This window comes from Botrytis deweyae (genome assembly GCF_014898535.1).
Source record: "Botrytis deweyae strain B1 chromosome Unknown BDEW_015, whole genome shotgun sequence".
Classification (NCBI taxonomy): domain Eukaryota; kingdom Fungi; phylum Ascomycota; class Leotiomycetes; order Helotiales; family Sclerotiniaceae; genus Botrytis; species Botrytis deweyae.
In genome coordinates this window covers 470,366-493,343 of record NW_024066222.1, presented here as the reverse complement: position 1 = coordinate 493,343, position 22,978 = coordinate 470,366, and the positions used below count along the sequence as shown (strand labels likewise).

Genomic DNA, 22,978 nt, shown 5'->3' with positions numbered 1-22,978 from the left:
AATTCATGCAAGTCTATCATCTATACCTCGGTGCGTACTATACAGCAATAGCTACCTTCCTTCACGTGATTGATAACCTTATTCATTTTCGATGCGTGTAGAAAGCCTGTTTTCTTGCCCTTTTTCTTTTCTTTAATAACCTTAGATAGCTTTACTCTACTCACTTGTCTCATTCCAATTTCCAGTCATATCGATATGCACATCCGCATCCTGGATATCCACCTAAAATGCAAATTCTCTCTCACCCTCGCTTTCCCCCACCCCTAACAATTCCCTCTAATGCAACCTCCTTAATCCCTCCACTACACCTCTCAAATCCTCCGCTTTGACACCTAGCCCCTCCGCCACAAGTTCCTGCACCTCACTCTCCAAATCCAGAAATCTTTCTATCAACTCCCCGTCTACGAATCTGAAGGGTTCGCTGGTTTCCCGCGTGGCGGATATGTAGGAACGGTATTTGTTGAAATCGAGATTACCGGGCGAGAGTTCGATTTGATGAGGGGATGTGGAGTCTGAGGATTCTTTGAGGGACGAGGCGGAAGGGAGAGATGCTAGACGGGTTTGGAGACGCATTAATAGATCTTGATTTTGTGGGGGGATAAGAGAGAAGAGGTAGATTGATCCTTCGGTCTAGGAGTTGTTAGTATCAATGATTAATTAATTTGAGAACGGGGAATAGGGGACGTACTGTGCCGAGAAAAGCTCTCGGGATCAATAGAGCATCTTTCGATGTTTCCACATTGATCCTCTTAACCCTATTGACCATCTCTCCAAGATTCATCTCACAAGTAACTTCCATTCTGAATTTATCTTCTGTCGTAACACCCTCTCTATTCCTCTTCAACAAGATTATATTCCCATCGTGATCTGTTTCCAAATACGTATCTGTATCTACCTCTGCAACACTCGTTGAGAAGACTTGTTGTGCATGTCTTGCCACCTCTTCGAGTTTATCTGGAAGACCATCGGTTCCGGGTGTATATTCGACCAACGCAACTGATTTCATAATATCCGCTACTGCTATTATATTATCTGTAATATCGATATCGATGGGACAAGTTGAACATCGATATGTTGCTAGTTTATTAAGTTTGGCGCATGTTGTGGATGTTTCCTCATAGTCGTACATTACGACTGTTTTATTGAGTGCCGCTACGATTTTACCATCGAGTACACCAATGCATCGACAAGACCCTTTGAGGTTGTGAGAAGCGATTATATATGGAGCTCTGTCGGCATTGACACCAAAAATAAGAAGACGACCACGAACATTCGCTTCTTCCTCATGAAGGAAACTTGTACCGACAAGGAAACGCTCGACTAATTCGCCACTGCCATGTCTTGTTGGAAGTTCCGCTCGTATAACAGTCTCGATAATTTCATTATTTGGTGGCAAATAGTACGGTTCTCCTAGCTCACCGAAAACAACCTCGTCGACAAGCCTGAAAGAAGTCGTGACAACTTCTTGTCCCTTTGTCAGTTCCCGCTTGATAGCTCCAATCGCAAACGATTTCTCTTTGGCTGAATATGCTACCCTCCTTACAGTCTCACCAATCGGTAAAGTTCTGACATGTGTTCTTCTCTCGTTGTCGATGACTGCGAGCTTGAGTTCATTTGTCGTAGCCACAACTACTGAATCTGGATACGCTACACTGTTCAGCGAACATACTGCGATTGCATCTTCAGCTGTGACGGCCGAATACACAGTTCTACCTTCAGAACCGTATATCAAGCTAGGATGCTCGCATGTTGCAAAAATATTAAAAGTTGTGTTATCCCGTGGTAAAATTTGAAGTTGCGCCTGTTGTGTTCCAAGGACAATACTTTTTCGTCCCGAAAGTGAACAATCTGTCTTGTCGACATTGAAGCTCAACACAATACCATCTTCCATACTGACAAACAATGTTGGACCTGAGAGTTCTGGGGGTAGAATTTGAGTAAGAGCAATATCTCTCGGTATGGAAGCCCCGTCAGCTCGTCGTAGATCTTCAGATACGATAGTATTGAGGGTTGCGAGATCAAGCAGAGATACCGATCCCGACTTCCATAAGCCAATGACACCTATATCACCCAATACTTGGGGTACATGTATACAAGCTACTTGATCATCTCCAAGCTCCTGAAATGCGACCTCTGTTAAATTCTGTTGAATTGATAAAGTGACCAGGGTACGTCCATTAGACGAAAGTAAAATATAATTCTGGTTTCCTGAAGCTGCCGTGATTATCTGTCCGGCAGGAGGTTGCCATCGATGACCGGGAGATTTGCCATGTATTGCTACCTCATGTTGTGTGACTTGTAATATACAGCCTTCATCAAGGTTATAAGTTAGTAATGTTTCCGAGGCAGAAGACAAATTCTTAATTGTCTCCACTTCTTCAATATCTCCTTGTGAATCAAACTTAAAGAATCGAGTCTCTGTTGAAAACGACACTACAAGAGTATCATTCGGTAGACTTGGACCAGAATGTAACGCGAAGACCTTGCGAATACCCTCCATTTCGGCAAGTATCGCAGTATCATCAAGTCCAACTCCACTCCGAACACTTCTTAAACTTCCTCCCTCAAATCCTCCACTGCTCGTTACTAATCGAGCCTGGCCTGAAGAATATTCATTCAATTGAGTCTCTCCCTCTCGCCCGCCCATGTCCATGACCGTGAAATCGAGTATTGGAGCAATATTCGGCAGTGTCTGTAACAAGGTAACGCCATGTTCTGGACTCTCCAAATCTATTTGAACGACCTGATTGTCCGCTTCGTGAGAAGCAATATAGAAGATTCCATTCCCCAAGTTCTCCAAAGATGTAGGCTTAGACACCTGACCCAATTTTACAACTTGTAGTCCAGTAACTGTAGCGCCATCGACCAGTATTGTTAAAATGTATAGAAAGCCATAATCGTCCCCCAGTAGATAATTTCTCTCATCTATCGGTTCCCACGCCGCCCATAATACAGCTTCATCCAACGCATATTCGACAATGGCTTTACTCTCATCATCCAGATATGTAAACTTCGTTTCTCCCAAGACAACTAGCCCTCCTAGATTAGCCTTGGCAGTCGTGGCGTTCCTAACAATATATCTCTTGCTCGCCTCATCTCTCGCCTTGGGAACCGGTATGATATGCATAGCCCCAACACACAAATCATCCACATCATTCTCCCTATTCTTCTTCGGATCAAACTGTAAAATGAGCTGTCCCTTGTCATCCAGCATCCTATATGTTGCCAATTTCACATTCTCCCTCGCATCCTGATACAGCAAAGCCAATTTCGGCTGTTTAGTATCCGTATACAAAAATGCACTCGCCCGAACCTTCATCTCCGAAATCCTCACTTGTTCCGGGTTCTCCAAGTAATCCGTCTTGCCTCCCCTAGGCTTTACAATCTTCACCAAATTCAGCACTCCTTCGTACAATTCCATAACTAACAATCGCCCCGTCGGATCCACAAGACACCTATCCCTACTTTCGGAATCCCGCATGTGTTCTTGGGAGACATCGACGAACGATTGCATGGTATCCAGTTTATGCGTCTGGGGATTCCACATCACGGTAAAGTATTGTGCTCGAACGGTCCCTACGAAGAGATGGTCGGTCTTGGATCCCGCAGGTTGGATCTTTTGCAGCATGGATATGCGGCCATATATGGATTTCGAATATGCCATCGTGAGACCTTCTTCTGTGGGCCTCCATATTTCTAATCGATTTGCTTTGCTGTAGAGAAGTCAGCATTCCATTGTGTTATGCATTTGAATCATGGAATCTTGTACAGATTACTACTTACGCAAGTACCAGACATTCCTCTCTATGATCTAAAAGATTCAATCGCAGTGTAAGTCGTACACTACTTGGTCTATGTATTGGGGCCAGATACGCCATATTGAATCTGTAAATTGCGTGGAAGAAAGTGTGGTAAAACTGGTATGTTGGGGTGGGATGGCGAGCTTAGGATAGCAAGCAAGTAAAGCTACCCACCTAGTAGGTATCGGCCGAGCTGTGGTTGATAATGAATGACGCCGGAACTTTTTTATCGTTATCGCCTGCCTGTATTCGGATTTAAGATATATCAAGCCTCACGCACAGTACTTTGATTGATACCTACCAGTAGCTAGAGTCGATTTATAGATGAAATATGAAAAACGCTACTCGAGTACGTACATTCAAGATACATACAACAAAAACACATTCATTCTATCTCAAATGAAGTATACAAATACCAAATTCTTCTGCTGAAGTATGTTCAATTGTCTACCTAGTATCTCGTCTACCAAGGACATGTGCGGGGTATCTTTTTTGATTTTATACGCCAGAGAATGAACCCATATCATACAATTCTATTCTTCATCATCTGCATCAAGATCAATCGTTTGCGCATCCACCTTGGCCCTTGACATTTTCGCAGCATTATTTGGCGCACTGATTGTATCCATATATGCCATATCATCTATCCCAGTGGTTAACTTTGGAACCACATCTGGCGAAAGTTCTTGCTCTTCTCCTTTCTCATCTGGCTCAGGATAGATAAACATATTTTCATGATAGCATTCCCAAGCAGATTGATGATCCTCGTCAACATATCGGTGCTTCACCCATTGCTCTTGTTGCGCAGCAGAGATTCGTACGCCAATATTGTCACTCCCATCTTCTTCTCCGTCAATACTTGACTTAACCGTCATATGAATAGCTCGAGCTTCGGTAGCCTTTGGTGCAGGTCCTTCGCGAGGTCGGTTTTGCTTTTCCTGCTCTACATGTGCGTCGATATGATGAAATTGAGGCCTCATTTGTACCATATGGTCAATTGGAGTGAGGTGGAGTTTATCTAGATTAAATTAGCATCTTGCCCAAGAATGAAAAGAAAAAAAATCTCCAATTACCACTCTGAAAAGCGCCTAGAAAGTATTGAGGACTATTTTGGTCGACCGGAATGATTTGACCACCAAGAGTTTGCTTAACCAAAACCTGCTCCGTCCGAATAGCGCCTTCAAAATCCGCCATTACCTTCTCAGGGTCAAGCTCTTGTGCCCGTCCTCTTCCTCTGCCAGTTGGTTGTGCTCCTCCAATTCCAAAACCACCGGGTAAACCATGACTTCCTCCACCCTTAACCATTTGACTCTTCTTGATAGCATCTCCCCATTTCACACCCTTATCCTTATCATAATTCCTGCGCGCATCGATTGGAACATCCATCTCGACCATTCCGGCCTTTGGCTTCGTTCGAAATTTGAGAGGTTGAGCATCATTTGACCCAGCGTATCGTTGCTCAATATCGCGATTGGGAAATTGTAATACATAAATTTCTCGACCTTCAGAGATATGAGGTTTAATGAAAATATCATAAGAGCTGACTATTGGATCATCCTCTTCCTCCGTATCGACATCCACATTATTTCCCGGCATATTTGTCGTTTGTGAATTATATGTACATTCGTAATGCGCAACGGATCAAATCTTGAACTTTTTTAATCATCAAATGTCTGGACTTAGAGAGCGACAAGGATTGTCTAGCTGCAATATTAGAGTCCGACTTTCCGTTCACCTTATCGATAAACCGACCAAGGCTGCATCATTGCATTAACGCTAATTTCAAAGAGGTAAGGATGATTTCCTTGTGCCTCCTTTGACTCGCAAGGCCCGATCTCCGATGACGAACCACCTGCACAACCAAGAATCTGCTCTGCTTCGCCCGCGAACAGAGACATTTGATTTCGCATAAATCCAAAACCGCTCCTTCGACCAACTACCATTCTTTGTAGAGTAAAAGAACCCTTTAAACCTACAAAACACACAATATCATATACACACATCAAACAAATCAAAAATGTGCTCATCCGATATCTTCCTCGGCTTAATCGCCATTCTATTCCCCCCTCTCGCAGGTAAGCCTAACAATTCCCAACTCTATACTCCTTCCCCGAACCCAACAACCACATGTTGTAACCCACGCCCCTCCCAGCACATCTTCCCCCTCACACCCATCTACCATCACCTATCCACTAACCCCCACCCCTCCAGTCTGGGTAAAACGCGGCCTCTGCTCCGCCGACTCCCTCATCAACATTCTCCTCTGCATGCTCGGTTTCCTCCCGGGTCTCCTGCACGCCTGGTACATTATCGCCAAATTCCCCGACCAAGACGCTCACTACGACGCCATTCCCGACTCGGAAAATGCGCGTGTGACATATGTCGTCGTACAAGGCCCCAATGGACGAGCGCAGCGAGTACCCAAGAAATCGAACGGATCGCAGAGACAACAGCAAGGGTATGGAACTAATGCTCCGATGGAAGCACCTACAGTTCAGCAACAGCAGAATGGGACGTGGACGAATGCGGGAGAGGGACAGGGACAGGGTGGAGAGGGAAGTAGTGGAGGGGCGGTGCCACCCACGTATGCGGAGGCTGTTAGGGGAGATCATAAGGTGCAGTCGAGGGATTAGAGGGAGGTAGATGAGTGGCGAGCTGGGAAATGGGATACTGTGATATGAATTAAGAATGAAGAATGACAGAGGGATATCCAGGTTGGGTTGATTATGAGCAGACCAATGCGAACCGGCGTAAGTTGGGTAATGCGGGCAGGATATTTTTAGTTTGTTCGCGGGAGTTTTTTGCTATTTGATTTGCTTTCACATGGCACAACACTCAGCACAAAAACATGTATTAGAACTTTTCTTCTCGGCAATATTGTGTATTATTTGATTATCCCATCAAGTTTACTGGGGCTTCAGGCCAGCTACCCCAAATCAATGGTCTATCCGTGACTCTCGTATTAAGCGGTGCCAGAATCTTCATTCTCTTCTTCTTCTCATCGGCTTCTGCTACATATACAAAGCCCATGACACTCGCATCACGAATAGTATCCTGAGAATCGCGAGTCGATGCGTGCATGACAGCGAATATGCAATGCAACATCGAGGGTGTTGGCTCTACCTTTTCATATTGTGTGGGTTCGGCTTCTTCTTCTCCTCCGGGCAAAAATGCACTTTGCATCGAGTGTGCTTGTGGAGTGTTAGTGTTCTGAAGATACTATGAGATGAGAGGGCGGAGAAGAATATTGCATACCTTCTTTGACTTTATAAATCGAAAGCTCGTCGAAATTAACAAGTTGTGTGTGTGGACTCAAGGTCCTTTTTGCGTCTCCGAAAAAGTATTCCTTGATAGTTGCTTCCCGCATTTGCTGCATGAATGTATCATCTCTATCAACACAACCGCCTGACTTGTCTAACCTGACGAGAGTAATGGCTTCTCCGTTATCAGTCTTTTGGGTTGAGAATCGCCGTAACATTTCACTGTGTAAACGTTCCGAGCCCAAGACCAGAATAACATTAACTGTCAATCCCATTAGTCCACACTCTCCTTCAAACCCAAATTTCCAAGCCAATAAACTCACCTGCAAACTCTGACACAATATGAGAAATCAAATCATACCCTCCCTTCCCCTGACTAATCACCCCCGGCGTGTCAATAATCATGCCCGTCTCCCTACACACCGCATCATCCTGCAGCCTACTCGTCGCCGCCAACGCCAGCCTCGTGACCACCGGCTTAAACAACTTCACATTATCTTCCGGGCTCGGAAGTCCATAGTAATAACACAACGGCAGCTTCACCGGCACGGGACTCGGCCCGCTCGTTGAACTACTCCCCCACCCCTCCTCCACATCCACAATACTCTTGAACGCCGCCGCCGTCAAACTCCCCGGTATACTCAGCATTCCCTCGCGCGAATCCGTATTCACGACGATTGGTTGGCGCCCCATACGGATCGCATACGCGGTGAGCAGTTTCGCCAAGCTGGTTTTCCCCGTATTATTAGGTCCGACGATGATCACACGCGGGCCATCCTGTCCTGCTTTCTTAGCGTCGGATCGCAAGTTCTCCAGCGCGAAATGCGTGTTGATGTAGGAGATCATGGGGGTTTCCTCCGCGGTGTATTCCTCGCATGCTCCGTTGACTTCGATTCGACAGCCGTGCCAGGTGTAGATGGAGGATTTGGTGCCGTGGAATGTGTATGTGTGGTTGACTGCGAGTTCTGTGCCGAAGATTTCTGCGGTGCCGGAGAGGACCTGGGTGAGTGATTAGATTGAGGGTTTTTCGTGGAGAATATATACTATCATGGAATTGAATATTATAGAAGCCATACCTTGACTTCAATACTCGCCCCGATTGCGACTTCGAAGCGCCATTCCGAGTTAGCTTGAAGCTCATGAATATTTGTATGCGCAACGGCTGCTGGTGCTGCAGTTCTCTACACCCAACGAGTTAATAAATTGAGTAATTTCCGAGTTTCATTCATGAATTACTACTCACAGCAGCATGAACAGCTTGACCAAGCCCCGGTATCGACATGATTGTGTCTAGGTATGGTTACGTTGGAAAGATGTGGAGCATGGGGTAAAGTTTTTAGCTAGGGAGCGGGAGTGTAGTGTCGAGCTCCCAGTTCAAACATATGGGGTTTCAAGGTTTCCGTGGCAGGGGTTTCTCAGCCTTACGGTGCGCTATGGTGGTTTTATTCACGCGACGCGTTTGTCATGTGAAATTTATTAGTTAGTTAGTTGGGTTTACTAGTCGACATCGATTTATATATTTTGGAAGTATAGAATTTCAATAATAAAAAATCATCGAATAAATTTTGGATGGGTGGATGGATAATTTTGGTGAATTTTGAATAAACAGGTATCTTGTTAGGTAGGCACTCGATACATACTAATAAAACAATTAAATGAGCGCCTACCGCAGCGAGCTTTGAACATCAACATATTCGACATACAATTCCAGCTTTGCTATGTAATACTTCCTGAAATGCAAAGCCCAACAACTCCCAATCTAGCCCCTTGTTTGATTAGTCGGTAGAATAAGCATACCGTAAGCTCATTAGTACTTCACGGTAGTACGTCAGAGACCGGGCTTGGCCGATAGGGACAACGCACTTTCAAAGCCACCATCGCCTCACGTTATGAAGTTGAGATGCGCATTCTTCACCATCAATCATACTAAGCATACATATTCGAATATAGACACGAGAAGAGCGCGGACCATGAAGTTAAGTATATATTATTAACCGTGTCTAAACCGGATAGATGAGAAGTGAAAGCAAAATGAACGCATATGCTTGCATATGCAGACTTCTAGATGTCCAATCGCAGTGGGGTATCTTAATCTTTTAATAAACAGCCATGCTCATGTATAGTTGTGTGCCCTGTCCAAGCAACTCCATGAAGACACCTTGCATTTGACAAGCCCATGACTCCTATAACTCCCGCACACCAGCAGCTCTCCTAGAGCATAGTATACTCAATATGCCATTGGACATTATTATAATCCTGTCCATTATGACTCCGCCAGCTTCTCCAGAATTTTTCCCACGCTACGTACTCCCACAAGAGAATTTTCATCCGGTCCTAGGCCCGGAGTCCATGTAGCATGAGCAAAGTCTATGACCTTTAGAGAATAGATTTTGGGGAAAGATTCTTCTTCTAAGTCTTCATCTTCCTCGTCGTCTTCAAAGGATGAGTGAGTTTCTCCGGATGATGATGAAGCATGTTCCATAGTGGTTGGAGGTGGGGTCCTGCTAGCTTCTTCCATTGCAGCGCGTAATGCTTTTCCATCGCCCTCAAAAACGAAGAGAAGACTAGCAGAGTACATTCTGCTCTCCTGACTTTCCAAGGCATCCTGTATTCTTCTCAAATCTGTGAGAAAAGCCTGGGATATTAATCTTCCTAGCTCGTTGTCGATACCAGCGGATTCTGTGAAGATGAAGTTCTTGAATGCTTCGTGAACATTGCTATTATTTAATTCGAACCTGCCGTAATCTTTATTATATATTCTGTAGCCATCTTCGTCTATATCATCGCCTTTCGCATCGGGTCCCTGCCATACTCTCATACCTGCGATGCGAAAGCCAAGGTCTTTGTGTGTGGTTTGTTGCGTAACTTTGTCAAACCTCTTTTTTTTCTCTTGATGAGCATCATCTGCCCATAATCGTACACCAAGCTTGACGTCGAGAATATTAGGCTTCACGAAACCGTGCGATGCATTCATAAGAACCACGGCTTGATTGGTAGTAATTCTCTTGCCATTAGTCCTGCCAGGGTATGACACTTCAGGTTTGGCATGCTGCGCAATCAGCTCGGTCGCCTTTTCTTCAAAAGATTTATTGTGGTTCTCATCCAGTTGCAAAGTTCCCAGAAATTCGGGCATAAAATCGTAAAAGTCTTGGTGCCCTGCTATAGTGTCGTTGTAGAATGCGATCTCGGTATCGGTGCAAGGTTTGATAAACAATTCGCCATCAATATCGGAAAGAGTGCCGTCACTGTTTGAGGGTTAATGGTTTAAATCTCACAAGATCGAAGGTGACCTTGAGACTTACTGCCCTGCGACAGCATAGTTGCAATCGATCAAGTCGGCATGAATTGGGAGAGGTTTGGCCATTGTCGCTTTGTAGCTTTTTTTGGTTGTCGCAAAGTCTCAAGAGAAGATCATTATTGAAAGGAATGTGTTGGAATATATGTATCAAGTGAAGGAAGAACCAGGAATAGGTTTTTCCTTCTATTTGTCTTCTGGCGCTAGAGAAAGAAGAAACCTTAATATAAGAGTGGTAAGAGTAGGTAAGAGTAAAGAGTAGGCTGAGTATTGTAAGGATGTGTGCGTGTGTAAGTAAGTGTGTGTGGTAAAGGGGCGTATGGGAGTGAGACGTTGGTCTGTCGTGGCTTCAATAATGATTAATTAATAAAAAGAGAACATTTGAGGATCATGAGGAGAGTGTACCGGTGGTTATCGAGATTAATCAGATTTCCGCTTTCACATTGGGCGCGCCAGATGAACCCAGACGAGCTAAGGGACAATTCTACAATTCTATATGCGGGAAGTAATTAATAAATAGCGAGATAGCATAGCTAGCTAGTGTAGCTTGCCGAGAGATGGCAAACCGCTGGAACCTTTCCTCATAAAGGAAGTGTAGCGCCTCCCCTCATCAGGTGTAGAGGAGACTCTCGAGATGTTCCCTTTCGACCCAGTTTAAGTCCAGAATAGTACACGCACCAGATGCACGATTCCTGCTGATTCCGCATATTTTATCCGACACTGCCACGGCCGTCTGCAATGTACCCTCATCAATGTCACCAAGTACCTTCTTTACATCCTTCCAGCATGACATGGAGGGAGGGAGGGATTCATGAACGAGTAAGCGTCAATAACTCTAATGCGAAGATGTGCTGCCTTGCAGTAGTGTGAGAAAGGGGACGGTCAGGACCAGAAGGAGAAGCAATGTTTGGGCAAAGGAGTTTCTATGGAATACTAGGTACACAAGCTCACAAGGCATTCTTCATGGCGGACGGATGGCGACCGATGTTGAGGCATCAATAGAATCATCCCAATCCAATAGGAAAATGGGAACAGGGCATGAAGGATTACTTAATGATCTACCTGGTAGTGGTGTACAAAGTAGGTATTTTTCCAATGGTCTTTAACATCACCTTCCATCCATACATACATACATCCATACATACATCCATACATACATCCATACATACATACATCCATCCATCCATCCATCCATCCCCCATCACCACAATCTGCAGTTCCCCGCAACCAGGATCTTGACTTTCAACGGCAAACCTTATGAAAAAGGTACTCGGCGGTGCTGGTGATAGAAAGGCGGGTCTAGTGTTTGCTCGCTCGTTTGCAAACCAGAAGAACCAGAAGTTGATATATTAGCAAATCCAATGAGTAAACACCGGTAGGTAGAAGTGGAAAGGTGCATCAATATCAATAAGTGATATCAAGATTTACTTGACTTTATTAGTACCCCCGTTTTCAAAAAGATACCAACCATGTAAGTACATTCATTTTCATTATTATTTTCGTTTATCTGGTGTGCGCCTTCCTTGCTTGACCTTACCGGCGGCTTCACTCTTTTGGTTACAATTTCTTCACCATTCTGGGATTTCTCAGTCACCACACCATCCCATCATACACACATGAACAGTTATTTTCACTCGAACCGCATCAGCTGTTGTATCCAACCACACACACATACACACACACACACACACACATACAATTCAACATCTAGTCAATGTGATTCACTCTTCACTTCCACTACTGTGTCATTGTTTGACAATATCTCCAAGAAAAAACACTGCAAACGAAAAGTGTGAAACAATCGCACCTATACAATCAATTCATCTACCGTTATTACACCACCGCCTGGGCTTGGAAGTCTTATAATTACAGATTCAACTGACCCTGGTTCACTCCGCAGTTTACGCAGTTGTTGACCTTTGCAAGGTTTCGTTTTCTCTGCGATTTCTTCATAGCACTTGTATCAAATTATTTGAAATTCACTTTGGGATTATTTAACCCACAATATAAGATTCACCTTGACTTGATTTGACTTGACTCGTCATATTGGGCTTCAATCACTTTCTGAAGAAACCTTCGCAAAGAACTCGCAACTTCCCCACAACCACTACAATCCAACAACATCAAGGTAGTCGAGGTAGTGTTACCCAACTCTTAATTCTTGCACAGCCTTCTATAATTCTTCCTCTTGTAATAAAACCCAACCAACCAAAATTCGCCGGCGTAAGTACCGACAGTTCTTCTCCACCAAGTGGTTCTACATTATTGGTTACGATACTAATCCATCCATTTGGGTTAGGTAGCTCAACATCATGGCGCCTCACTCTGTAGGTCCTGAACCTGAGGAGTTATCTCGTGCCATCAGCGAGCTCGACTTAACTGCCTTACGGGGGGTTGATGGAGCTACTGACGAATCCGACATCAAAATGGGCAAGCGCTATACAAGAGATCAGCTGTTGAGTATCGGTTCAAAGTCGAGCTCCAGCGATGATGAGAGAATTCATATCAACGTCCCAGAGATTGCGACCGGTATGAAAACACCACCAGCCCCTCCAAGAGTCCCACCTCCAACCCCAGTCCATCTGTCAGTTACCCCCGCTTCTGGTACAAATACACCGGTTGCTAGACTCCCCGTCACTCCTGAAGAGCCCGACAAGAAGGAAGAAGGCGCAGTTGATGGAGGCGCAGATGGTGACGCAAAAGTTACTGAAGGTGGAGAGGGTGAACCCAAGAAAAAGAAGAAAAAGAGCGGTGGAAAGAAAAAGGCAGCAGGTCCAACGGGATTTGAGGGTATGCAAGACCAGTTACACATGAAAAACTTGAATATACCTCTAACGTGACACTATAGAATTCTATGCCGACCCACCTCTCACTCCACATGAATATGAAGAGGAATGTGATATCTACCACGAGTAAGTACTTCATACCTTCTCAGTCAACTTTACTAACAACTTTGCAGAGGCCGAACATTTGCTGCGTATGCAATCATTTCCGAAGTAGATTTCATGAACTGACAAGATTTCAAGGCGTATTGAAACATGCATCCAGAGATACAGAGCACGGTAGTTATTCATACGTACCTCGTCAACATACAGAATTTGTTAGCTAACGATCTGGTTATTATTAGGCGCAAGTTTGATAGCACTCGTGCGAATATTCTTACAAAGTATTTTGCTTTGGGTGGAATTGAATCTGGCACCAAATCTTTCAATGGTGGTCTCGATCAAGAAACATTAGAGAATTCCACTGCAGCTGAAATTGCCGCCATTCAAGCTACAGATTTTGTCCGAGCTAGCAATGCCAAGTACTATGATCCCTCAGATACCGAAAATTGGGTTGTGGATTGGGAGGGAGTTGCCAAGGGCTTTCTGTGAGTTGCCGTACTATGAGCATATCTTGTCCAATACACTAACAGTTCCATAGGTCTTATAGAGCACCCAGAATACTTGGTGATGGAGCAGAGGAAGTGACCATGTTTTGCGGAGTGGTCAAAAACTTCCTAAACTACGTCTTGGCTCATGAGGTATGTAAAGAATATACTAAAGAAATCATGGCCGCTCGGCGATTATGTGACGTGGCCGAAAGGGAATTCGATGCAATCCGACGTCTCCGTCAAATGTTTCCCGGCGACTTCAACGTAGCTGCTTCAACACTGTTTGGTGAAAACTACAAGCGAAACTTTGAGATCAATTCCGCCTGGGCTAACCCCGAGGACGACTTAGATCAATGGAATTCTAACATACCAGTACTCAGTTTGCCTGTTTGTCAATTTGTCTTTGGAGGAATTGTTGCTTTCATTGGCGACAAAAGCCACTTTGAGAAAGCCAAGAATGGTGATATTCATGTCGTAACAATTGAAACCAGATTCCTGGAGGTGGCAGATATCCATCGAGCTTCTTCAGAAGTGGTTAGGGAGTTCCCGCATGTTAAAGATCCTCGAGGATTGGGTGCTCTAAAGCCAATCGGAAAGCTCTTGTGCAAATCTTGGGAAGGTCCTGGCTATAACTACGAAGACAAGACGGACGACGGAATCGATGAGCTTGATGATTCCATCGAAGAATTCTGGATTGAGGACGAAATTTTGCAACAATGCTATCCGGGTCTCAAAATTGAAGTTGTTGTTCATGAGCTTAATATCGGTGTCAAATATTTTGATCAAGTCGTGGAATTCTTTCCTTCCTTCCATCTTTACCTTCCTAATGAGAAGATGATGGGCTGGAAAGAACCTGGTGAGTATTTGAATCATTACACGTTCGGAAATATTGTGCTGATAATTGCTAGTCCCTAATGAGAGACCGCCACCAACCGAGGACGACCCCGATGCCGAGGAAAAAGTCATGGATGCTATTGCGAAGGATGCTGCCAATGAGGTAGAACGTATCTAACACTTTGAGTTTGATAGTTATTGCGTTGACGATTAAACCACATGATGATACTTTCTGTGAGCTTCGTTTAGTTTCATAGTCGATATTCTGGGGAGGTCTGATTCATTTCTCTTGCGGCTGGCAAAGTCTGTTATCTTTCAAATGGTCTTCATATCGGCATCGATAGGGTGAATGGTCGTCTGCATGGATATACGGTTTTATGAGGTATGAACAGAACTATTATTGCATCGCCGGGTTTCATGGAATGGAGGAGTTAATTTGGGGGAAGATTCAAGGGAAAAAACAGGAAGATATCTGGAGTCAATGATGGAAAAATGATGCACATCAGGATGGGAAATAAATGATTCAGCGATCTGGCAAAGTCACTTCTGGCTTTGAAAATAAATTACTGAACAATATAAAAGTGGACTTTAAATTTGATGGCATCATCTTTGCAAATTATGTGCAATGAATTGAGGTGATCTATGAGTCGAATGTGGTTAATCATTTCATGGATTGTAAGAGTTCTGGAACCTACTCATTGCATATGTAATGCTTTTCCGGCTAAAATTGTCACGGGGCAGGCAGGCGGGATCAGGAATCTATATTCGACGGTGCTAGAACAGTAGGTACAGGGTGTAGACTAAGACGTAGCTCAAAGAGCTACGATACAGGATCTTCCAACGTGAAGATATACAGAGTTTTCACTTGTAAGCTAGCCTAACAGGGCCTAGCTGATCGCTTATCGGTCACGTGTATCCACACCGTGACAAAAATAGACGATTATTCAATTTTTTATATTCTAATTTATTTATAGATATATGAAATAAAATTAAATATAGTATTATAAAAAGATTCAAAATTACTTAAAGTATTCAAAAAAAATATATCATTTATTTTAAAATATTTTTATAATAGTATTTGTAAAGGATTAAAAATGAAAATTCGAAAATTTTCGAAAAAATCGCTTATTTTGTATAAGAAAAGCATTATAAATTAAAAATTATAAACTTTTTCAACTAAAAGCTTATATAACTTTTCAACAAAAATATTTAAAAATAAACTAGAAATTTTTATATAAAAGAAATGATTCATATTATTTACTAAAAAGTTTTCATAATTTAATATCAATAATTGAATTTATTATAAAGTATTTTAGTTTATATAGAAAAATATGAATTTTTTGCAGGGATTTTGTCACATTTGTTACCGGGGTGCGGTAAGTAGGTTCCAGAACTCTTAATATAATACAGTGGGGGCTAGCTCTTACATGTTGTGCCATTTAGTAAAGCCATCAAGCCATTCTGTCTCGGCAAAAGCTTTTTTTTTTTTTTTTCACGGGGTGGATTTTGAGTTGATAATTACCTAGATATCCATGGATGTGTAGGTAAGGTAGGTATGGTAGGTATATACAACAAAATGTTATTGTATACCTACTAGGTATGTACTGCAGGGAAGGTGGGTAAATAGATGGATGGATGGATGGATGGATTTATTGCTACTGCTATTGTGTATAAAGTTGATTGTAGATTGTAGATTGTTAGTGTTATTAGGGTTGTAAATGGGTTGTAAATGGGTTGTAAATGGGTTGTAAATGGGTTGTAAATGAATTATAAATGGGTTGTAAATGGATTATAAATAGATTATAAATGGGTTGTAAATGGATTATAAATAGATTGTAAATGGGTTATAAATGGATTGTAAATGGGTTATAAATGGGTTATAAATGGGTTGTAAATGGGTAGATTGATGGATTGGTGGATTAGGTGAATAGGTGTTTTTGTGATCTTGATATGTTATTATGTTATTTTTTATAGAGGAATAGAGGAAGAGAGGAAGAGAGGAAGAGAGGAAGAGAGGAAGAGAGGAAGAGAGGAAGAGAGGAAGAGAGGAAGAGAGGAAGACAGAGAGAAAGAGAGAAAACATCACAAAAAAAGAAATCAGAACTCATATTATTATAAATATATTATATACGATGTAAGTCTTACATACATACATATAAAGAAATCTTCAAGATTACAATAGATACCTATCTATCTATCTAGATATAAATAGAGTGGGATGGAATAGAATAAATAATAAGATGTGATTTCGTAGGTGTCAATTGTATGGGTTATTATTTAGATTAGGTAGGTACGTATACATATACATATACATATACATATACATATACATATACATATACATATACATATACATATACATATACATATACATATACATATACATATACATATACATATACATATACATATATATAAGGAGAAGAAGAACCAGAGCCATGAAGTTTTCACGCGCGCTCTTCGCTCTTCGCTCCAGATCTTCAGACAACGAATACTAGAGTTAGAGTCGTATATGGGAAATGGGATGAGATGATGAATCAAGTGGTTATATGGATATTTTACTACGAGATCATATTTGGTATGTGTGGATGTGTGTGAGAGATAGATATACATATTGTGGAGTGAAAATAAAGATGAAGATAAAAGTAATGTGATGTGATGTAATTTGATTCCATTTGATGAATAGGAAGGGGACGGAATGATATTTGAAAGCGAATACTTATTAAGCCGTTTCTGTTGAAGTGGCGAGGAATCGAATTTCTATGTAAGTTCCATCAAATGTAATGTAAAAGGAAAGAAGAATGTAATATATGAGAAGCGGAATATATTTCTGCACGGTAAGAATGGATACAGATGTAGGGATATAAATGAGTGTGTAATATTGCTATGTAAATATGTTGCATATTCAAGGTTTGTATATAGAGAGAGTAAAGTCCATTAGATATCCAAGTACCACAAACAACTCGCTAAATCCTCCTCCCTATTTAGTATTTCCATCCTGGCATTCTGGGTTCAATCTATTTTATTGTTTCATCCATCTCTTTTTCGATTTTGTAAGAAAACAATCGTGTGCAAATGCATGTGGAATGAGTGTCAAGAAATAGAATTGTCGAGATGATCGCACCAGGACTCCACTTAAACGAGGTCGTTCTGTCCTATACCATTTTTCCACTCAGATAAAAGACATTTACTAGGTAGCTGTGTAAACTTCGAGAGAGAAAAATTCGAGATGGACAATCATCTGCATCATAAACCATTCAGTGTTATCAGTATTTCTTAGTAATCGACCATCCGAGCTTTGCGACTTTTGCAGCAACGAGGAAGGTCCCAGCCAGTGCATAGGAGAGTCCAGCAAAAACAATCAACCATGTATAATCGCCTCCGCTAGCCGTCAGGATCTGTCCAGCAATAGGCAATCCAGTCAAGGTGCCAAATGAAACTATCATCCAACATGTAGAATAGTAAGTACCGAATTTTTCAACCCCACACAGCTGACCAACGCATACCGGACTCAGACTGAGATTGCTACCGCTCACAAGTCCAAATAATACAGCGAAAACAAGGGCTATTGCTTGGGAGTCACCAGCTGGTAGCCACAGTGCTAGACATGTTACTACACAGAAAGCGACAGAGATAATGAGTGTATTCACATAGCCAAGGCGATCGGCCACATAGCCTGCTCCCAATCGGCCGACGAATGAACCGGCATTGAGAATGGAAACTATGTAGAAGCCGAATGATGTCGATTGGCCATTTGCGACGACATAGGGTGTGATGTACGTCAGAGGGACAAAAATTCCCCATTCGAGGAGGAAGATCGCTATGGTAAGGAAGACGAAAGACGGCTCCTTGAACGCAGGCCAATACGGAAGAATGCTCTTCATGCTAGGAAGCGGCTTTTTGGGAAGACGGCTAGTGACGAGGAGGTTTGTTAAAATGAGGAGCACAAGAAGGATGAATCCCAATATCCGTGTTGCCCATGCAAAACCGATCGTGGGAAAGAGGCGTTGCAGCATCAGAGGGATTACAACTCCACCAACACTTCCAGCCGTCATTGCAATACCAGTAGCAAAAGCTCTCTTTGCTTGAAAGTATTGAGCGATTGAAGAAATACATGGAGTGTTCACCATGGCTCCACCAATACCATTGAGAACACTATAGACTATGAAAATCTGCCAATATTCTGGGACAATCAGTAAGGTAGAGTAGATATAAAGTTTTGCAGAGATCAGTGTAACTTACCACCGCATAATCCAAGCAACATCATGGACAAAATCAACAAGATGCTTCCACAGAAGATCAAGACTCTGGGGCCATATGCATCGAATATTGGACCAACTGGTGTACCACCCAAGAAGGTCAAGAAAAGTGACACTCCAAAGATCCATCCAACATCACCAGTTGCATAGCCTTGTAATTGATGAGTGGAGAAGTAGTCAAGCAAGATACCACTGCAGTTGAGGATTCCAAAGACTGCAAATGAGCCACAGAACGATCCTACAACCACAGACCAAGCCTTCAAACCACCGTCGGGAAAGTTATCCTTTTCATCATCTGAAATTGAAGTTCCATCACATGGTTGTTCGGAACCATTCTGAACAACGCCCTTTTCAAGATTCTCGTTGAAAGTGATAGGGTTTTCTGCGTTGTTGTCGTTGTTGGTGTCTAGACCCTCCGATTTAGGTGAAATCGAGTTTACCCCAGATTTTTCGAAATTTTTATTTTGAGAACAATCGTTTACACTAGGTGTAAAGACGCCTGGGTTTTTTAAGCAGCTGTCCTCTGCATCGTTTTTCTCTCCCGGTGTCATATGCTACACCTTATGGTGAAATCTTATAACAGTAAGGATACCAGAATCGACTTGATGATATAAAGATGTATGTAATTGACAACTCGAGAAGAGCGGTGCACTGTGGAAAAAGGTGTGAGAAAGTGGAGAAATACTTAGACTTTTCAAGCTTTCCTATTCGAGAATCGGTCAATTCCGATGCCAAGGGGATAGTTTAGCCTCCGACATAGGTAAACATTCCACGTGATGCGGAATGAATATTGAGAAGATCAATGTGTTGGAAAACACATAACAAGGCATGATATTCGCTTTGAGTGGGACTGGAGGAAGGAAACAGATGTTAGAAGTATTGAAAAGTAAAAGCATGTTCGTGATGATCAGATGAAAATGCAAATGTAGGAGTTCGTAACTAAGACACCCGTGGACTCCTCGACAATTCCATCATGCTTGTTCTGAATTGCACTAACCTCAACCTTAGGAGACCTGATCAGGAATTGAGACCGTTGCTCGCGTTGTTGTTAGTCATTGCGATGGAAATCGTTACCAGCCAACCTTTATAAGTTCACCTCGCAACATTGCTCATCCAACTTCCTTTCTACACCATCGAGTCTGCATTTTTTGGCTGATTGCCAAATAAGGGCATGACCGTGGATATCGGAAAGAAGTCATAACACGTGATGTAGTATTCACGTGATACCTCTGAAAACTTGTTCAGGTGCAGAATATATGATGAGCGAGCGAGCTGTAGTTCTATCGAAGAACTACAGAATCATGAATCTATTGCCGTTGTGTCGTGTGGTGAAGAGGCATGTAGAGTCAAAAGTTCCATAAGTACAAGAACACAAGTGCTTGTTTACTTATCTTGTAGCAGAAGTTCTGTATCATAAGCATCACCAGCACCCAAATGATGAGATGGCCTTCCATAACTGCAATAGCATGCGTGTATGGTATGTAACACCTAGATTGTCGCGTCGTCTTCCAGTATCAAATGCATTTAGTCACCGACGTGATAAGGTGTATTTGACTGAATGAAGGGGACTCGGACCTATCATATGGATGTTATATAGTCTAACGAAAAGTTCCTTGGCTTTCGGGATTAACGGCGGGGGAACGGAATGCAAGGTAAAGCAATGACCACAGTGCATAATTTGTATTTCGGCCGAAATGTATTGATAATATCGGCGAGCGTCCAAGTTTCGTCAACGCAAAGTCTAACAACTGCCGTCGATTCACGCAGATAAGTTAACTCCACCTGGGCAGGTCAAATTATGGGGCTTGTTTGTATGCCACGGCCGGTGTTAAGGACTTAAAGCTTTGCTAGTGAGTATGAATGCGGAGAATGATTAGGAATGCGTCCTTTCAAGAATGAGATCATAGCATTGTGACCAGATATAAAATGTCTTCATTCACCCTCTCAGTCGATTCCAAAACCTCTGAGATAAAACACTTGCACATTTTCTTACCCTCAATTCAAACCGTCTCTTTTCACACAAACATATTTTACTAAACACACAAAATGGCTTTCGCTTCACCCCCGGCCCCAAAGACCGCTCTTGGTCACTATAGAATGCTTTCACCCACAGCATCAGTCAGAGTGAGCCCTTTATGCTTGGGAGCAATGAACTTTGGAAATGCCTGTGAGTATACTTCATAACGGCTCATTTAGACAGTTATTAACACTATAAAGGGGAGAGCTTCATGGGAGCTTGCGATCAAAAACAAACCGAGGAGATATTAGACTTCTTCTATGAATCAGGTGGAAACTTCATTGATACCGCCAACAATTATCAGGCCGAAGAATCCGAGAAATGGATTGGTGAATGGGCTGAAAAGCGTGGAATTCGAGACCAGCTTGTCATCGCCACAAAGTTTACAACGTGTTACCGAGCTGGACACGGCGACAAAGAAATTTTGATCAATACTACCGGAAACGGAACGAAATCTCTCCATTTATCTCTTGAAGCAAGCTTAAAGAAGCTGAGAACATCTTACATCGACCTTCTGTATGTTCATTGGTGGGACTTCACTTGCTCGATTCCAGAACTCATGCAATCATTGAACGCATTGGTCTTGTCCGGAAAAGTTCTGTACCTTGGGATTTCAGATACACCAGCCTGGGTTGTATCGAAATGCAACCAATATGCTCGTGATCATGGGTTCCGTCAATTCTCAGTGTATCAAGGACGCTGGTCTGCCGAGAACCGTGATTTCGAGCGTGACATTATCGATATGGCTGCCGATGAAGGCATGGGGCTAGCTCCTTGGGGTGCATTGGGAGGTGGCCACTTCAAAAGCGACGAGCAACGCAAATCCGATGAAGGACGAAAGCTGTGGGAACCAACCGAGGCTGCCATCAAGATATCTAAGGTTCTGGAGAAGATTGCCAACGAGAAGAATACTATAATCACTAGTGTAGCATTGGCATATGTGCTGAAGAAGGCGAAATACGTATTCCCAATTGTTGGTGGAAGAAAGATCGAGCATCTGAAGGGAAACATTGAAGCTTTATCGTTGGAGTTGAGTGATGATGATGTCAAACAAATTGAGGAGTCAAACGCGTTTGACATCGGATTCCCTCTCAATTTCTTAGGAGGTCCAAACGGGGTGAAGAGTCCAGGTGATGTATGGCTGATGAAATCAGCTGGTATAACTGATCATGTTCAACCATCTAAGCCTCTTTCACCACATAAGCAATAAATGGCCGAGAGAAGAGTAGATGGAATTTGGATACGGATATAAAGGGATGAATAAGTAGAAACAATCTCAATTTGAATTCTGAAAGGTTCGAGACTCAATGAATAGTCGGTTTTTAATTCCTTGCTGTATAATCTACCACTGTGCATTTTTCAATTCTCAACCATTTTATTGATGTTAGATATCGATTCAAAAAGTATTCATTCTATTCGTAGAAGAAAAAACAGGCGGAATTCGATTATTTCTAAGATATTCTTTACAATTCAATTATTTCCTTTCAATATTATAAAAAATAAAATTTCGAAATATTTTTTGGATAATAAAAAGCTAATATTTCTTTTAATTTCTTTAAATTTATATAAATTATTTATAAATTATTTTTTATTTAATTAAATTAGAAGATTTCAATAAAAAATTGAATTGTCAAATTCCGCCTGTTTTTTCTCCTACAAATAGTCATTGTATCTCAAAAGTGTGCCACAACTAGCCGGAGCCACGTGACGAGATCTCTCTCGCCGTACCTGAGAAAAGCAGCCCCTGCTAGCTACATACGGTAAGTGGGGAACATTGCTGTACCTTTCTACTAGCCTCGCTAGCTTAGATCATGATCCCGAAATTATGTTACCCCGGACTTTCTCACCATAATTTCCAAGGTTTCCCAAGGCTGAAAAGAATTGTTCATTTGTTAAAGCATTGTCGACATAATCAACATTAAAATCTTTCAAATCACCTCGGTCTTTGGTATTTCAATAACGAAAAGTTGTTTTTACAAATTCATCATCTCAAAGGAATAACGCACACAATCTTTTAAATCGAGTTTCTGTAGCTTCAATGCCGATCAGGAGTATTTTACAACAATCAAAGATCCTCAGCCTTGAGTTGAAATAGGAGACTCAATTCAATACAAACGCGACTCGATCTAAGAACAAAACC

General features: G+C 42.4%; 8 protein-coding genes across 8 annotated transcripts; 3 read left to right on the top strand and 5 right to left on the bottom strand.

The window, feature by feature from the left end:
• Positions 1-276: 276 nt before the first annotated feature.
• EAE98_006857 (uncharacterized protein) lies at positions 277-3,878 on the bottom strand (the record flags this gene model as incomplete). The annotated part of the gene is made up of 3 exons (XM_038954480.1): positions 277-630; positions 689-3,713; positions 3,784-3,878. 3 exons carry the CDS (start codon positions 3,876-3,878, stop codon positions 277-279), a joined length of 3,474 nt encoding a protein of 1,157 aa, XP_038809160.1.
• A 455-nt stretch (positions 3,879-4,333) lies between these two features.
• Positions 4,334-5,396, bottom strand: EAE98_006856 (uncharacterized protein; the record flags this gene model as incomplete). The annotated part of the gene is made up of 2 exons (XM_038954479.1): positions 4,334-4,818; positions 4,874-5,396. The coding sequence occupies 2 exons, from the start codon at positions 5,394-5,396 to the stop codon at positions 4,334-4,336; spliced, it is 1,008 nt and encodes a 335-aa protein (XP_038809159.1).
• A 421-nt stretch (positions 5,397-5,817) lies between these two features.
• On the top strand, positions 5,818-6,433 carry EAE98_006855 (uncharacterized protein; the record flags this gene model as incomplete). Its single annotated transcript, XM_038954478.1, has 2 exons — positions 5,818-5,875; positions 6,012-6,433. The coding sequence occupies 2 exons, from the start codon at positions 5,818-5,820 to the stop codon at positions 6,431-6,433; spliced, it is 480 nt and encodes a 159-aa protein (XP_038809158.1).
• A 259-nt stretch (positions 6,434-6,692) lies between these two features.
• On the bottom strand, positions 6,693-8,342 carry EAE98_006854 (uncharacterized protein; the record flags this gene model as incomplete). The annotated part of the gene is made up of 5 exons (XM_038954477.1): positions 6,693-6,991; positions 7,056-7,322; positions 7,384-8,059; positions 8,137-8,241; positions 8,304-8,342. The coding sequence occupies 5 exons, from the start codon at positions 8,340-8,342 to the stop codon at positions 6,693-6,695; spliced, it is 1,386 nt and encodes a 461-aa protein (XP_038809157.1).
• Positions 8,343-9,010: 668 nt separating this feature from the next.
• Positions 9,011-10,860, bottom strand: EAE98_006853 (uncharacterized protein). Its single transcript, XM_038954476.1, has 2 exons — positions 10,363-10,860; positions 9,011-10,305 (listed from the first exon to the last, which is right to left on the bottom strand). Exons 1-2 carry the CDS (start codon positions 10,422-10,424, stop codon positions 9,324-9,326), a joined length of 1,044 nt encoding a protein of 347 aa, XP_038809156.1. The 5' UTR covers positions 10,425-10,860; the 3' UTR covers positions 9,011-9,323.
• A 1,807-nt stretch (positions 10,861-12,667) lies between these two features.
• EAE98_006852 (uncharacterized protein) lies at positions 12,668-14,740 on the top strand (the record flags this gene model as incomplete). Its single annotated transcript, XM_038954475.1, has 7 exons — positions 12,668-13,145; positions 13,204-13,267; positions 13,315-13,332; positions 13,382-13,417; positions 13,483-13,725; positions 13,779-14,584; positions 14,637-14,740. 7 exons carry the CDS (start codon positions 12,668-12,670, stop codon positions 14,738-14,740), a joined length of 1,749 nt encoding a protein of 582 aa, XP_038809155.1.
• Positions 14,741-17,828: 3,088 nt separating this feature from the next.
• On the bottom strand, positions 17,829-19,372 carry EAE98_006851 (uncharacterized protein; the record flags this gene model as incomplete). The annotated part of the gene is made up of 2 exons (XM_038954474.1): positions 17,829-18,745; positions 18,805-19,372. 2 exons carry the CDS (start codon positions 19,370-19,372, stop codon positions 17,829-17,831), a joined length of 1,485 nt encoding a protein of 494 aa, XP_038809154.1.
• A 1,200-nt stretch (positions 19,373-20,572) lies between these two features.
• On the top strand, positions 20,573-22,172 carry EAE98_006850 (uncharacterized protein). The gene is made up of 2 exons (XM_038954473.1): positions 20,573-20,988; positions 21,039-22,172. Exons 1-2 carry the CDS (start codon positions 20,868-20,870, stop codon positions 22,046-22,048), a joined length of 1,131 nt encoding a protein of 376 aa, XP_038809153.1. The 5' UTR covers positions 20,573-20,867; the 3' UTR covers positions 22,049-22,172.
• The last annotated feature ends 806 nt before the right edge of the window (positions 22,173-22,978 follow it).